We start from the raw sequence: 13,584 nt of genomic DNA on the forward strand, positions 1-13,584 counted from the left end.
TTATATTGTATATGTTCATGAGTAGTTTATGGTATTGTGTATGATACATATGAATGTAAGCTGTGTATGGGGGCTGCTTGTGGAATTGTGTGGATGGATATGTCACATTGTGTGTTTGGTAGTATGTGGGGGCTGTTTGGGGTATTGCATGTGAGAGGCTGCATGTGGGGTTGTGTGCATGTATGTGGATTGTTAGTGGTGTTGCGTTTGTTCGGATTGTGTGGGGGCTGTCCGTATTATTTGTATGGTGGGAAGGGTTATTCTGCATTTCTGTGTATATCTAGCAGTGTGGGTGACTTCCCTGGGTTCCAGTGGGGACCAGGCCGGCCAGGTACATGTCAAAGACAGGAGCTGCAACTGCATGCTGCTCTATTACTGTGTGGATTCCCATTCATAAGTGCTGGGAGGAAGAGATCACTTCCTCTACGTGCTGCAATGCATAAATTGAGGATTGTCCTTCACCACCTTTTCGGATTAGCAGATATCTGAAGTTTTACTGGGACTCCTGATAGGCCAGAGCCTGTTTGGCTCTAGCAGCCTTGAGTGCTGTGCAAAGGCACCTCGAGTGCCGTGCATGGCACTAGTGCCGTAGGTTGCCTACCTCTGCTATAGGGTCAGAAACACAAACCTGTATTCCTGACCCTCTGGTGTTAAAAAATACCATCTAGCCCATTTGCCCCCCCCCCTAAATACAGTAAAATCTTAACTTTACTCAAGTCTGCTGCTGCTGGCCTTGATCTGCCTTCTTGTATGACATCATCAGAAGTGGTGTTCTTAGCCAATCACAATGCTTTTCCATAGGAAAGCATTGATTTGGCTGAGCGTGTCAAGGAGGCAGATCAGGTGTAGAGCCAGCACAAGCAAAACACAGCCCTGGCCAATCAATATATGAATTCATGTATTTCTATGAGGAAAGATCAGTGTCTCAATGGAGAGGGTGGAGACACTGAATGGCAGTGCTGCACACTTTGCAGCACTATCCCAGGAAGCATCCTCTAGTAGCCATATGAGTAGCCAGTGGATGTATCCCTAGGCTGTAATGTGAACATTGCCTTTAACATTGACTGCAGAAAGCCTGAAGGGAATTATACTCACCAGAACACAATAAGCTGTAGTTGTTCTGGTGACTATTAGACATGTGCAATTTGTTTTATTCCGAATGTCAATTCGGGCAATTCGCATACTTCCAAATGTCCGAATAGCTGAAGTTCCGAAGTACTAATATACCTACCCAGTGGAAGAATGAAGAATGTTACACTGTATACAAGTTTAAATAAAAAGTATACAAACATAGCCAGGATTCAGCTGTAAGCTTTTGCAACACTTGCAACAATCAAGTTCATATAAAATGTAAGTTACTTAGCCAGTCAATGGAATGACAGGAAAGAATAAGTAGATAACTCCCTAATTCCCACGGTATTAGGGAGCTTTCTACTAAAAGGCTGAAAGACCTAAATTGGTCTTTCAGCCAAATTTACTAAGTAAATACTTAGTATTAGTAAATTATACCGCGAGTAGGGTATGTCTAGTAAACAAAAAACAAAAAAAAGTGTCATGTGCGTTTTGCAGTATACAGATTGAATACACAGTTTCCATCTGGAGAATCATGCTACATGAGTGTATTTAGTTTAACAAATTAGGTCATGCTTGCTTCAAGTATGGTATTGGTGACTTAGATATTCCCTATCTAGGATACCACTGGGAGAAGGTGGAAAACGGTTGTGGGGGTAACTGTGGGGGGGCGGGGAAGTAGGTGTCACTCCCAGGCGTGAAGTGACGTACACTGACCTTATTCAGTACCGTTTTTCTACATGTTTGTACATTGGTTCATGCCTTGAGGAACACAGCTGTCGGTTAGCAGATACATGCTTTAGCCATCTGCAACTCCGTTCATTTTGGGGGGGGATTACTGCGCTCCATGTGTTGGCGCCAATCGTCCCATGCCTCTTGCCAGTCCTTCTTTAGAAGGGGGGTTCGCCTGGCAGCTATTTCATATAGCCTTGTAGTTTCTTATAGTTGTGTAAATTCAGTGATTGGCATTGGTAGAGGTGATTTCCAGTGTCTACTGATTACCGTAAGGACCGCCATGAGTATTTGATATGTTAGGTATTTTTGCTTCCACCTTTTGGAAATATTTGGAGGAGGTATGTTTCGGGTGTTCTGGGTAATTTGTTTTTGTGTTCTCTTGAATCATGGAGGAAACTACGTCCCAGAATGGGGCTAGGATGGGACAGGTCCACCAAATATGGAGCATCGTGCCTTTATGCTGCTGGCATCTCCAGCATATGTCAGATGCTTGGGGGTGCGCCGCTTTAATGCGAGTAGGTACTAAATACCACCTGTATAGGATTTTACGATAGAGCTCCATGTGTGAGGCACATTTAGAAAGGGAGTTATGCACCTTTAGAATGTCTTTCCACTGCTGCGGAGTTAGGTTATATTTGAATTCTTTCTCCCATGCAGTTGTGAAAGAGAATTTTGTATGGTCATTGTGTGTGTATATTGATTGGTAGATTTCAGAGATTAATTTTTTAGGGGGCGAGAGGCGTAGGCATATTTTTTTCTACCACCGTCAGCTGTGGTTCCTGTACATTTCCAGTCCCAATCATAGTTTGCTTGTGGAACCAGGACTTTATTTGTAAATAGGAAAAGGAGACTTGTGCGTTGAGGTGGTAGAAGTCTTTTAGGTCCTTGAAACTTCTAAGTTCCTGATCTTGTAGGAGGTGGTGTAGATGCGTGATACCATATTCATGCCACAATGTGTGGTTGAAATTGGGGATTATGTATTGTAGTGTTTTTAGGGGCGTGGCTCGTGATGTTTTACCTATCCAACCAATTTTGCGGCAGTGTATGTCCTAAAAGTGTAGTGTTAGTGCTGTGACTGGAAGCATCACGCCCGTCGGTCTGTGGGATTTTGGGAGCCATGCCAATATGTTTATGGGGATGTTGTTTGCATGGTATGTCTATATCTCTTCCCATGGGGTTGGCCTGGTTCGGTGGCATGCTGGTAAAAGTGGGCCCAGGATGGCTGCACGGTAGTAGCTATCTAGGTTGGGTACACCTATCCCTCCTTTCTCCTTTGGCAGGTGTAATGTGCTAATGTGCTACCCGTGGTTTGTTCATGTCCCATATAAATTTCATTAGTGTTTGGAAATGAAAGTGTTTGGAAAGGAAACGGGGTGGAGGAGGGGGTAATTTTATTGGCAGTGTTCTGAATAAATATTGCAGTTTCGGTAAAATAATCATTTTGATCACAGCTATTCTGCCTGACCACGAGATTTATTTACCTTTCCATCCTGTTAACAGTGTTTTTATATCGGATAATGTTTTTTGGTAGTTTTTTTTTTTATATAGTAGGGCTGGTGTCTGTGTGATGTTAATTCCTAGGAATTTTAGGTGGTCGGTTCTCCAGTCGTAGTTAAAGGAGCTGTGTAAGCGCTCTAATGCATCTGTGGGAATATTTATGCCCATTGCTTGGGTTTTGGTCACGTTTAACTTTTAGTGTGAGCATTTGCTGTAATGGGATAGGATAGAATGGAAGTTTGGCAAGGATATATGTGGTTGCTCCAACGTTAAGAGCACGTCCTCCACAAACCATGTGATTTTGTACACTTTGCCTTGTTTGGTGATGCCATGTATGTTCGGGTTGTCCCTGATGAGCTGTGTGAGCGGCTCCAGGGACAGAATGTATAAGAGAGGGGAAAATCGGGCATCCCTGCAGCGTTCTGTTGGTTATGTTGAATTGTCTGGAGATGAAACCTCCGTTCGTAACTTTCGCAGTTGGTTTGGAATATAGTGCCTCTACCAGTTTTAGGAAGTTTTCAGGAAAGCCATATTTGTGGAGGACCGCGCGGAGGAAGGGCCAGTGCAGCCTGTCAAAGGCTTTTTCTGCATCAAGCGATAAGAGCACACATTGGGTCCCCCCTCTGCGCCCCCTAGCAAGTCCAGAACTTTCCTGGTTCCATCTGCTCCCTGTCTGCCACTGACAAAGCCCACTTGGTCCCCATGTATGATGGTCGGTATGATGTTTGCTAGACGATTTGAGAATATTTTGGCTAGTAGTTTAGTGTCTGTGTTGAGGAGGGACATTTGCCTTAGGTTCTGGCATTTGGTCGGGGGTTTGCCCGGCTTTGGCAGTGTGGCCACATGCGCCATGAGCATTTCCTGGGGTACCTGGCCGGTTGTAATAATATGGTTAAAGGATTTTTCTAGATACGGAACAAGGGGTACATAGATCTTTTAAAGTTGTATACACAGTTGACCTCAAAGATAAGACAAAATAAATAATAGTGCAGTACAGTGAATAAGTGGATAATCTTGTGTGGTTTTCACTCACATTTTATTGAGCTAATTCAGAGCTCAACTGTATTGCACATGGACAGAACAATCCCTGTCTCAGGTGCCTCAAATAAAGTGCAGTATGCAGGACATATATAGGAGTGAATACAAAAAAAGATACAATGGTGAAGTAAGTACTGGTAGATATCTGAATTAAAAAATAAAGTAGTGTACTTACATTTACCGGAGCAGAACTTGCTCTAGTATATGGGTGTATGGGTGTCATAATCCCCACCTAGGAATGTGATGGTACCACATGGTTGTCAGGCAGGTCCCTTCAGATTGTAATTAATAAAATTACTTTATTATGTAAAAATATAATATAAATATTTTTGTAGAATTTAAATATATGTATGTGTGTGTGATATATAATTGTTATATATGTATGCATTTATAACGTCATTCTAAATGTATTTTGAGTTTAATATATATGTATATTAAAAAAATATATATAAAATGAGGCATTAATGTTCTGGAAATGTATGTGAACACTGTTAGCACTGTTTTGCACCCTACATTGTAAAACACATGCATTTCCCACTCTTTATTCTGTACCCCTCAAATATGCCTTAATAAAAGAAAGATTGACCAAAAAAAAAAAATCTATATGTATATTAATACCAAAATACAGTTAGAACAAATTAAAACCGGTATATAATAAATCTATTTATTGATTACTTTATTTTATTTATATATATATATATACATGTGTTTGTGTAATCAATAAATAAATTGTATATAATTGTCATTCTAAGTGTATTTTAATATTAAAAATATCATTAGATATTTTAATATTAAAATGCACTTAGAAAATTATGTACAGTATCTCACAAACGTGAGTACACTCCTCATATTTTTGTAAATATTTTATCTTTTCATGTGACAACACTGAAGAAATGACACTGTGCTGCAATGTAAAGTAGTAAGTGTACAGCCTGTATAACCGTGTAAATATGCTGTCCCCTCAAAATAACTCCACACATAGCTATTAATGTCTAAACTGTTGACAATAAAAGTGAGTGCACCCCTAAGTGGAAATGTCCAAATTGGGCCCAATTAGCCATTTTCACTCCCCAGTGTCATGTGGCTCGTTAGTGTTAGAAAGTCTTGGGTGTGAATGGGGAGCAAGTGTGTTAAATTTGGTGTTATCGCTCTCACACTCTCTCATACTGGTCACTGGAAGTTCAACATGGCACCTCATGGCAAAGAACTCACTGAGGATTTGGAAAAAAAGAATTGTTGCTCTACATAAAGATGGCCTAGGCTATAAGAAGATTGTCAAGACCCTGAAACTGAGCTGAAGCACGGTGGGCAAGACCAAACAGCGGTTTCACAGGACAGGTCCACTCAGAAAAGGCTTTGCCATGGTCGACCAAAGAAGTTGAGTACACGTGCTCAGCATCATATCCAGAGGTTGTCTTTGGGAAACAGATGTATGAGTGCTGCCAGCATTGCTGCAGAGGTTAAGGGGCAGGGGGTCAGCCTGTCAGTGCTCAGACCATACGCCGCACACTGCATCAAATTGGTCTGCATGGCTGGCGTCCCAGAAGGAATCCTCTTCTAAAGATGATGCACAAGACCGCCCGCAAACAGTTTGCTGAAGACAAGCAGACTAAGGATATCGATTACTGAAACCATGTCCTGTGGTCCGATGAGACCAAGATAAACTCATTTGGTTCAGATGGTGTCAAGCGTGTGTGGCGGCAACCAGGTGAGCAGTACAAAGACAAGTGTGTCTTGCCTACAGTCAAGCATGGTGGTGGGAGTGTCATGGTCTGGTCCTGCATGAGTGCTGTCGGCACTTGGGAGCCATGAATGCCAACATGTATTGTGATATACTGAAGCAGAGCATGATCCCCCCCCCTTCGGAGACTGGGCCGCAGGGCAGTATTCCAACATAATTACCCCCAAACACACCTGCAAGACGACCACTGCCTTGCTAAAGAAGCTGAAGGTAAAGGTGATGGACCGGCCAAGCATGTCTCCAGACCTAAACTCTATTGAGCATCTGTGGGGCATCCTCAAACGGAAGGTGGGGGAGCGCAAGGTCTCTAACATCCACCAGCTGTGTCATGTCATTATGGAGAATTGGAAGAGGACTCCAGTGGCAACCTGTGAAGCTCTAGTGAACTCTATGCCCATAAGGGTTAAGGCAGTGCTGGAAAATAATGGTGGCCACATAAAATATTGACACTTTGGGCCCAATTTGGACATTTCCACTTAGGGGTGTATTCTTTTGTTGCCAACGGTTTAGCCATTAATGGCTGTGTGAATTATTTTGACTTATTTTGAGGAGACCACAAATTTACAGGCTGTACACTTACTTCTTTACATAGTAGCAGAGTGTCATTTCTTCAGTGTTGTCACCTGAAAAGATATAATATATTTACAGAAATGTGAGAGGTGTACTCATTTTTGTGAGATACTGTATGTGCATATAAAAGTGTGTGTGTGTGTGTGTATATATATCCAAGTACTTTAATCTTTATAAACTTTTTTTGCAGGCATTAGGGGGACATCCTGAGAGCTCAGGCAGTCCCCCTCCAGGCACTGCATAAGCCGGGTATTCCGGCCATGTGATCGCGAGGACCCTGCGATCACATGGCCGAGGAGGGCCAAACCCCAGGATCGGTGGGCACCCTGTAAGTTCCCTGAACGGCAGGGACGTTCTATGCCGCCTTCAGCGTTTAGAACCACCCCAAAATGACTGCATAGAACACCCAACGTCCTTAAGGGGTTAAATGTTTGTTTCTGTTTATGCAGCCATAGCCACACCCAGGGCCGGACTGGGGATACAAAGCAGCCCTGGAAAAAATTGTTATGCCAGCCCCATAAGTCATTGCGCCATATATTGCCGTATGTAATATGTAAGGCTATGTCTTGCCACCCCAGATGACAGATGATTGATATAGACGCACACACACAGTTTAATCTAGTGGTACTGGTATCTATAACATGTCTCTACAGGTTTTCAACGTAAACACTGACTTTTCAGAGAAAAGGCAGTGTTTACATTGCTTCAAAGTGACACCGCTAGTGACAGTCACTCAGACGGTCACTAGAGGTGCTTCCTGTGTCAGTGCACCTACATTCAGGGCCTCCACACTCTGGAGGCTCTGAACGTTCCCCATAGAGATACATTGATTCAATGCATCTCTATGAGGATATGCTGATTGGTGTAGTGTTTTGCAGCCAATCCTATGGCAAAGCATTGGATTGGCTGAGATCATCAAGCTTGATGATCTTAGTCATAGAGGCAGGGCCAGTCGAGGGGAGACCCGCACGCTACGTGGGAGAAAAAAAGGTGAGCAAAAACACTATTTTTAAAACACACATCATGACACAGACAGAACCACACACACACCATGACACAGACAGACACACACACCATGACACACACACATATACCATGACACACACCCCATGACGGGCAGACACACATCCCATGACAGACAGACAGACACACACACCATGACTCAGGCAGACACACACACACCATGACACAGACAGACACACCATACACACACTATGACGGACAGACACACACACACCATGACACAGACAGAACCACACACACACCATGACACAGACAGACACACCATACACACACTATGACGGACAGACAGAACCACACACACACCATGACACAGACAGAACCACACACACACCATGACACAGACAGAACCACACACACACCATGACACAGACAGACACACACACACCATGACACAGACAGACCCACACACACCATGACACAGACAGACACACACACACCATGACACACACACACATCCCATGACACACACCCCATGACGGGCTGACACACATCCCATGACAGACAGACAGACACACACACCATGACACAGGCAGACACACACACCATGACACAGACAGGCACGCACACAACATACAGACAGACACACACACCATGACACACACACACATCCCATGACACACACCCCATGACGGGCAGACACACATCCCATGACAGACAGACACACACACCATGACAGACAGACACACACACACACACCATACACACACTATGACGGACAGACACACACACACCATGACGGACAGACAGACACACACACACACACCATGACGGACAGACACACACACACACACCATGACGGACAGACAGACACACACACACACACACCATGACGGACAGACAGACACACACACACACATACCATACAGACAGACACACACACACACCATACAGACACACACACACCATGACAGACAGACACCATGACACAGACACACACATACACACACCATGACAGACAGACACACACCATACAGACAGACACCATGACACAGACAAACAGACAGACAGACACATTAACACACATTACTTACATAACACACATTACTCCTACCTGGCTGCCAGGGGGGCGTGCAGTGCAGACTGCTGACTGTGCTGGCGGCCGCTGGGGGACTTGTGCTGGAGTCTGGCAGCCGCTGGGGGAGGTCTGCTGGCGGCCGCTGGGGAGGTCTGCTGGCGGCCGCATGTGAAGCTGTGCTGTGCTGGCTCTGCTCTCCCGCCTTCGCGCGCTGCTGAATGAGACCGAGGCCGGAATATGACGTCCTATTCCGTCCCCGGTCTCATTCAGCTGCACGCTGGGGAGCAGAGCCAGCACAGCACAGCTTCACATGCGGCCGCCAGCAGACCTCCCCAGCGGCCGCCAGCAGACCTCCCCCAGTGGCCGCCAGCAGACCTCCCCCAGCGGCCGCCAGCAGACCCAGGTGTCTGCCCGGCCCCAGGTGCCGGCGGCCCACCGGGAAATTTCCCGGTATCCCGGTGGGCCAGTCCGGCCCTGGCCACACCTTACCTGGCTGTGACTCACAAACCCTGCAGGAAAATGAATGGTTTAATTTTCAATCAAATGTTAACTTGCTTAAGAAGTTTTTATCTCCTGCTCTGTAAATTAAACTTTAATCACACACAGTAGGTTACTGCAAGATATTAGCAGTGCAGGAGATAAGACATTCTAAATTAAACTGACTGTGCAATAAAGGAAGCTTAAACATTAGATTTAACTATATAGGAAGTGTTAAGGAAGGCTGTGCAAGTAACATACAAGTAGGTGTCACTAGAGATGTGTGTGCATATATAAAGTGATTTAACTCCAAATGGCAGATAATTGAGCAGATAGACTGCAGGGGCATGATCTATACACCAAAACTGCTTTATTTAGCTAAAGTTGGTTTTGTGAATATAAAGTCCTTTAATATTGATATTTAAAGAAGGCAATATCTGTTATAATAGTATAGTTTTGCAGTAACATTCTGGTTCATGTTCTTTAATACAGGTTCTATACAAATCTACAAAACTTATTACGTGTGCCGAATGCACCGAAATTTCGGCTGCCGAAAATTACACCAGGGATGCACAATTCCTATCGACAGCCACCCAAACCGGCACTGCCTCACTGATAGCCCCCCAACCTAGCACTGCCTCAATGACTGCCCCCACTGACAGCCACCATGACACAGATCCAAGGTGGGAAGTCCTGTGCTGTTTCCAGGCCTGGCTGTGGCCTACCCATGTGTGTCAGGCAGTGAGCGGGCTGTACCCCGTGTCCCCAGTCTGGGCTGCCCACCGGGACTGGCCCTGACTGGGAATGGAGGACAGGGAGGTCCCCGGCCGGTACCTGTCACAGGGAATATCACGGGGGAGGGAAACCATTCACTGTCACTTCTTAGCGCTACTGCCGTTCACTTCGCAGCCATTACCTGGGAGCCCGGTATTCACCATCAGTCTGGCGGCGGAGGGGGTCTCGGGTACCGGCGGGGAGCAGGGTGCGGGGACTTGGCTTTCAGTCCCGCCCACCGGGTGGCCCCTTCTACCAGCAATGTGTGCGGCCATCAGGGGCAGCGGGAGGGAATACAGAAAACCATGGAGCCGTTTGCAGTTATGAATCTCTTGGACACATATCAACTCTACATAGATGGTGGGCCCCACAGGAAAAGTACTGTCCTGTAATATTCTTAAGTTACTTTTTTTTAATTTATTTTTTTATTTAGATATGTTTGTAATGGCTGTGAAATAAAATTAAATGTTAAAATCCACATTGTTCAGCAACTTTCTGGAACTGAGCACCTCAATCATTGACAGTAATGGAGATAGATAGAAGCTATGGTATTTCTCACCCCCTCCCTCAGTCAGTTTAATGTTATGTGATCATTACTACTCTGTTTTATATTGACTATCATTTTTTTGTTTTTAAGGATCCTTACATAAGGTTTAATGATATTGCATACAAATGGATTGCACATGATGAATGGATATATGGCAAGACATTCACAATTCCATCTGAAATAAGGTATGTTACTGTATTTTTAAGATCATGTTATGGACATAATGCATTTAAAAAAGCTGAAAAAAAAGTTACTACCTGTGGCAACATGTGCAAACTTGCAGTGCAGCAGATGCTTTTGGGTTAACATTGTGCAAAGCACAGTGTTGTAGGAAAAATTTAAGTTTAAAAAGAAGGGATCTCCTTATGTCTGCGATGAGCGTGCGGCCTTCCTTCCTTACATGTTATTTGATTGTTTTATATATTGTTAAACACCAGGCGGGACATCCAAGCGCCCAGAGAGATGTGATGTACGTGGTAAATTGAGGATAAACATGTCAATGGTAGTCTTTGATCGCGAGCTATGGGAGTACACACCAGCTCAATCCTTGCGCTGTCATTGCATGTAATATGTTCAACATGTTCACTTGTTGATTGTATACCCTGTATTATTGTACGTGTATTGCTTGTGATGTCTTGTACTGGAATAAATAAAGAATAAAAAAAAAAAAAAAAAGAGGGGATCACAGCTAGGAAAAATGTGTGAGTACGCAGAAGACTAGCTATTAGCCCCAATGGCCCAAGGAAAAGCGTCAACTGGCCCTTAAAGAAATTGGGAACTTATAATGTTTGTACAACTACATGTATAATGCATGCACAGACAGAGAGTAGCATAGCTAGATGTTTGTTTTCCATTCCTTGGGCCTCTGGGGCTCTTAGCTATTCTTCTGCTTACTCACAATACAGTTTTCCCAGCTGTGATACCTTTTGTTTAAACTTACATTTTAACCCAAACCCCACTGCTGCACTGCAAGTTTGCCTATGTCCACACAGGGTAATGGTAGCCAAACGTCGTCACTTCAGATTTTGTGGACTACATTTCCCATGAAGCTTTGCCAGCATTATGGTGGTAAGAACATTATGAGAGATTTAGTTGTCAACATCTGGAGTGCATATTCTTGCCATAGAGCATATTGCCGGTGACATTACATAAGGAGAGTGTTATGCCACAAGTAGAATAGATGTGGAACACAACTGCAGATTTGAAAATTTCTTATTATTTAACAGAGCGTGATTGAAGATAGGAAAAAAATCCTTCAAATAAGAACAGATACTGTAGCTTTAAGGATTCGTGGATATTGCAGGTTTTAGTTGAAAAGCAATAGTAACTGTAGCAGAGATATTGGTAACAGAGTTTTAGTAGGATAGTTTTAGAAAGCAGGTTAAAGTTCATTAGCAATGCAATTCCCAGAAATTTACTAAATGTATACTTAGAGTTTGATGGGAGTAGTTTTCCAAAGGCAGTTTATCTTGAGCCAAGATAGAGGATAAACTTCTTTCAGCCGGGTCTTTGGGATTGGAGAGAGCAGGAAAGTCCAAAATTCAGTCCGAGATCAAATTAGAGGAGAAGGCAGGGAATCCGTTTAAACAGCCCAAGAGGTCGGTACACGAGAATTAACGAAGAGGAGCTTAGCCGGCAATATGAATGCGGAAGTAACCTAACTCAATCACTAAGCAATTTTGAAACTGGTGCGGTTTCTCTATAAGGCTTGAGAGAGCCGCGTCAGAGAAGGGGGCGGGGACTTTTCCGCATAACCGGAAGTGTCAGAACGGAGCCGATCAGAAAGATAAGTCCTGACAGTACCCCCCCACATAAGGAGCACACCCAGGGTGCCATTACTTTGGTTTCTCAGGATAACGTTTGTGGAAAGAGGAAACGAATTTATCAGCATGTACATCAGAAGAGTATTCCCACGTGTCGTCTTCAGTCCCATAACCCTTCCATCTGATAAGATACTGTAAGGAACCTCGATAAATTCTTGAGTCAAGAATTTTACTTATCTCATATTCTTTTTCACCCTGCACTATGATGGGGTCAGGATTAGACAGCTGTTCCGTATGGAATGGATCTGGGAGATAAGGTTTAAGAAGTGAAACATGAAAAACGGGATGAAGTTTAAGAGCAGGAGGGAGTTTCAATCTCACAACATTGTTGTTGATAATGGACTCAATCGGGAAGGGACCGAGAAAGAGAGAACTCAGTTTGTAGAAACATTTTTTGATGACAGTCAAACAGAGTCACCGACTTTATAACCAGGCGGAGGTCTTTTCTTAGTATCAGAATATTTCTTATGAATGACCATAGAAGTCTCAAGGTTCTTCTTTAACTGTTCAAACAATGAAGACATTTCAGAGTTTTGAATGGAAACCATAGGGTTAGATGTCGATCTGAGTTCATCAGGGAACGAAGAGGGATGGAATCCATAATTTGAAAAGAACTGAGTCATCATGCTGCTGGAGTGTATAGAATTATTGTAGGCAAATTCGGCCATAGGCAACCAATTAATCCAATCATCTTGCAAATATGTGCAGTAACAACAAAGGTATTGTTCTAAACATTGATTGACCCGTTCTGTTTGACCATTAGTTTGAGGATGGTATGCAGAAGAGAGCTTACGTTGGATTTGAAGAGAGGAACGCATCTCCTTCCAGAATCGTGAAGTGAACTGGGTACCTCTGTCAGAGATGATTTCTTCAGGAAATCCATGTATTTTGTTTATATTGTCTATGAAGGTTTTGGAAAGTTCGGACGATGAAGGTAGTTTTTTTTAATGGAATGAAATGGGACATTTTAGTGAATCGGTCTACAACGACAAGAATGGTGGTGTGTTTTTGGGAAGGAGGGAATTCTACCATGAAATCCATAGAAATGGATTGCCATGGTCTCACAGGAACTGGTAGGTTCATCAATAAACCGTATGGAAGGTGATCGATTTTGGATCTCTGGCATACAGGACAGGACTTAACATATGTTTCAATGGTTTTGTCTTGATGAGGCCACCAGTATTGTCTAGTTGAGAGTTCCAATGTCTTCTTAATACCAGGATGTCCTGCTAGTGGAGAATCATGGATTATTTTTAGAAGTTTGTTTCGGAGG

At 43.7% G+C, this 13,584-nt stretch overlaps 1 protein-coding gene across 3 annotated transcripts in view; it reads left to right on the forward strand.

The window, feature by feature from the left end:
* The window catches only part of LOC134614594 (beta-mannosidase-like), an 80,365-nt gene that overhangs the window by 12,099 nt on the left and 54,682 nt on the right, over nt 1-13,584 (forward strand). For all 3 annotated transcript variants that reach the window (XM_063458564.1, XM_063458565.1, XM_063458566.1), the window contains exon 2: nt 10,579-10,673. In XM_063458564.1, coding sequence (XP_063314634.1) covers nt 10,579-10,673 — 95 coding nt within the window. The remainder of the gene's footprint in view (nt 1-10,578; nt 10,674-13,584) is intronic.

The sequence above is a fragment of the Pelobates fuscus genome, chromosome 6 (assembly GCF_036172605.1).
Source record: "Pelobates fuscus isolate aPelFus1 chromosome 6, aPelFus1.pri, whole genome shotgun sequence".
In the NCBI taxonomy this organism is placed as follows: Eukaryota; Metazoa; Chordata; class Amphibia; order Anura; family Pelobatidae; genus Pelobates; species Pelobates fuscus.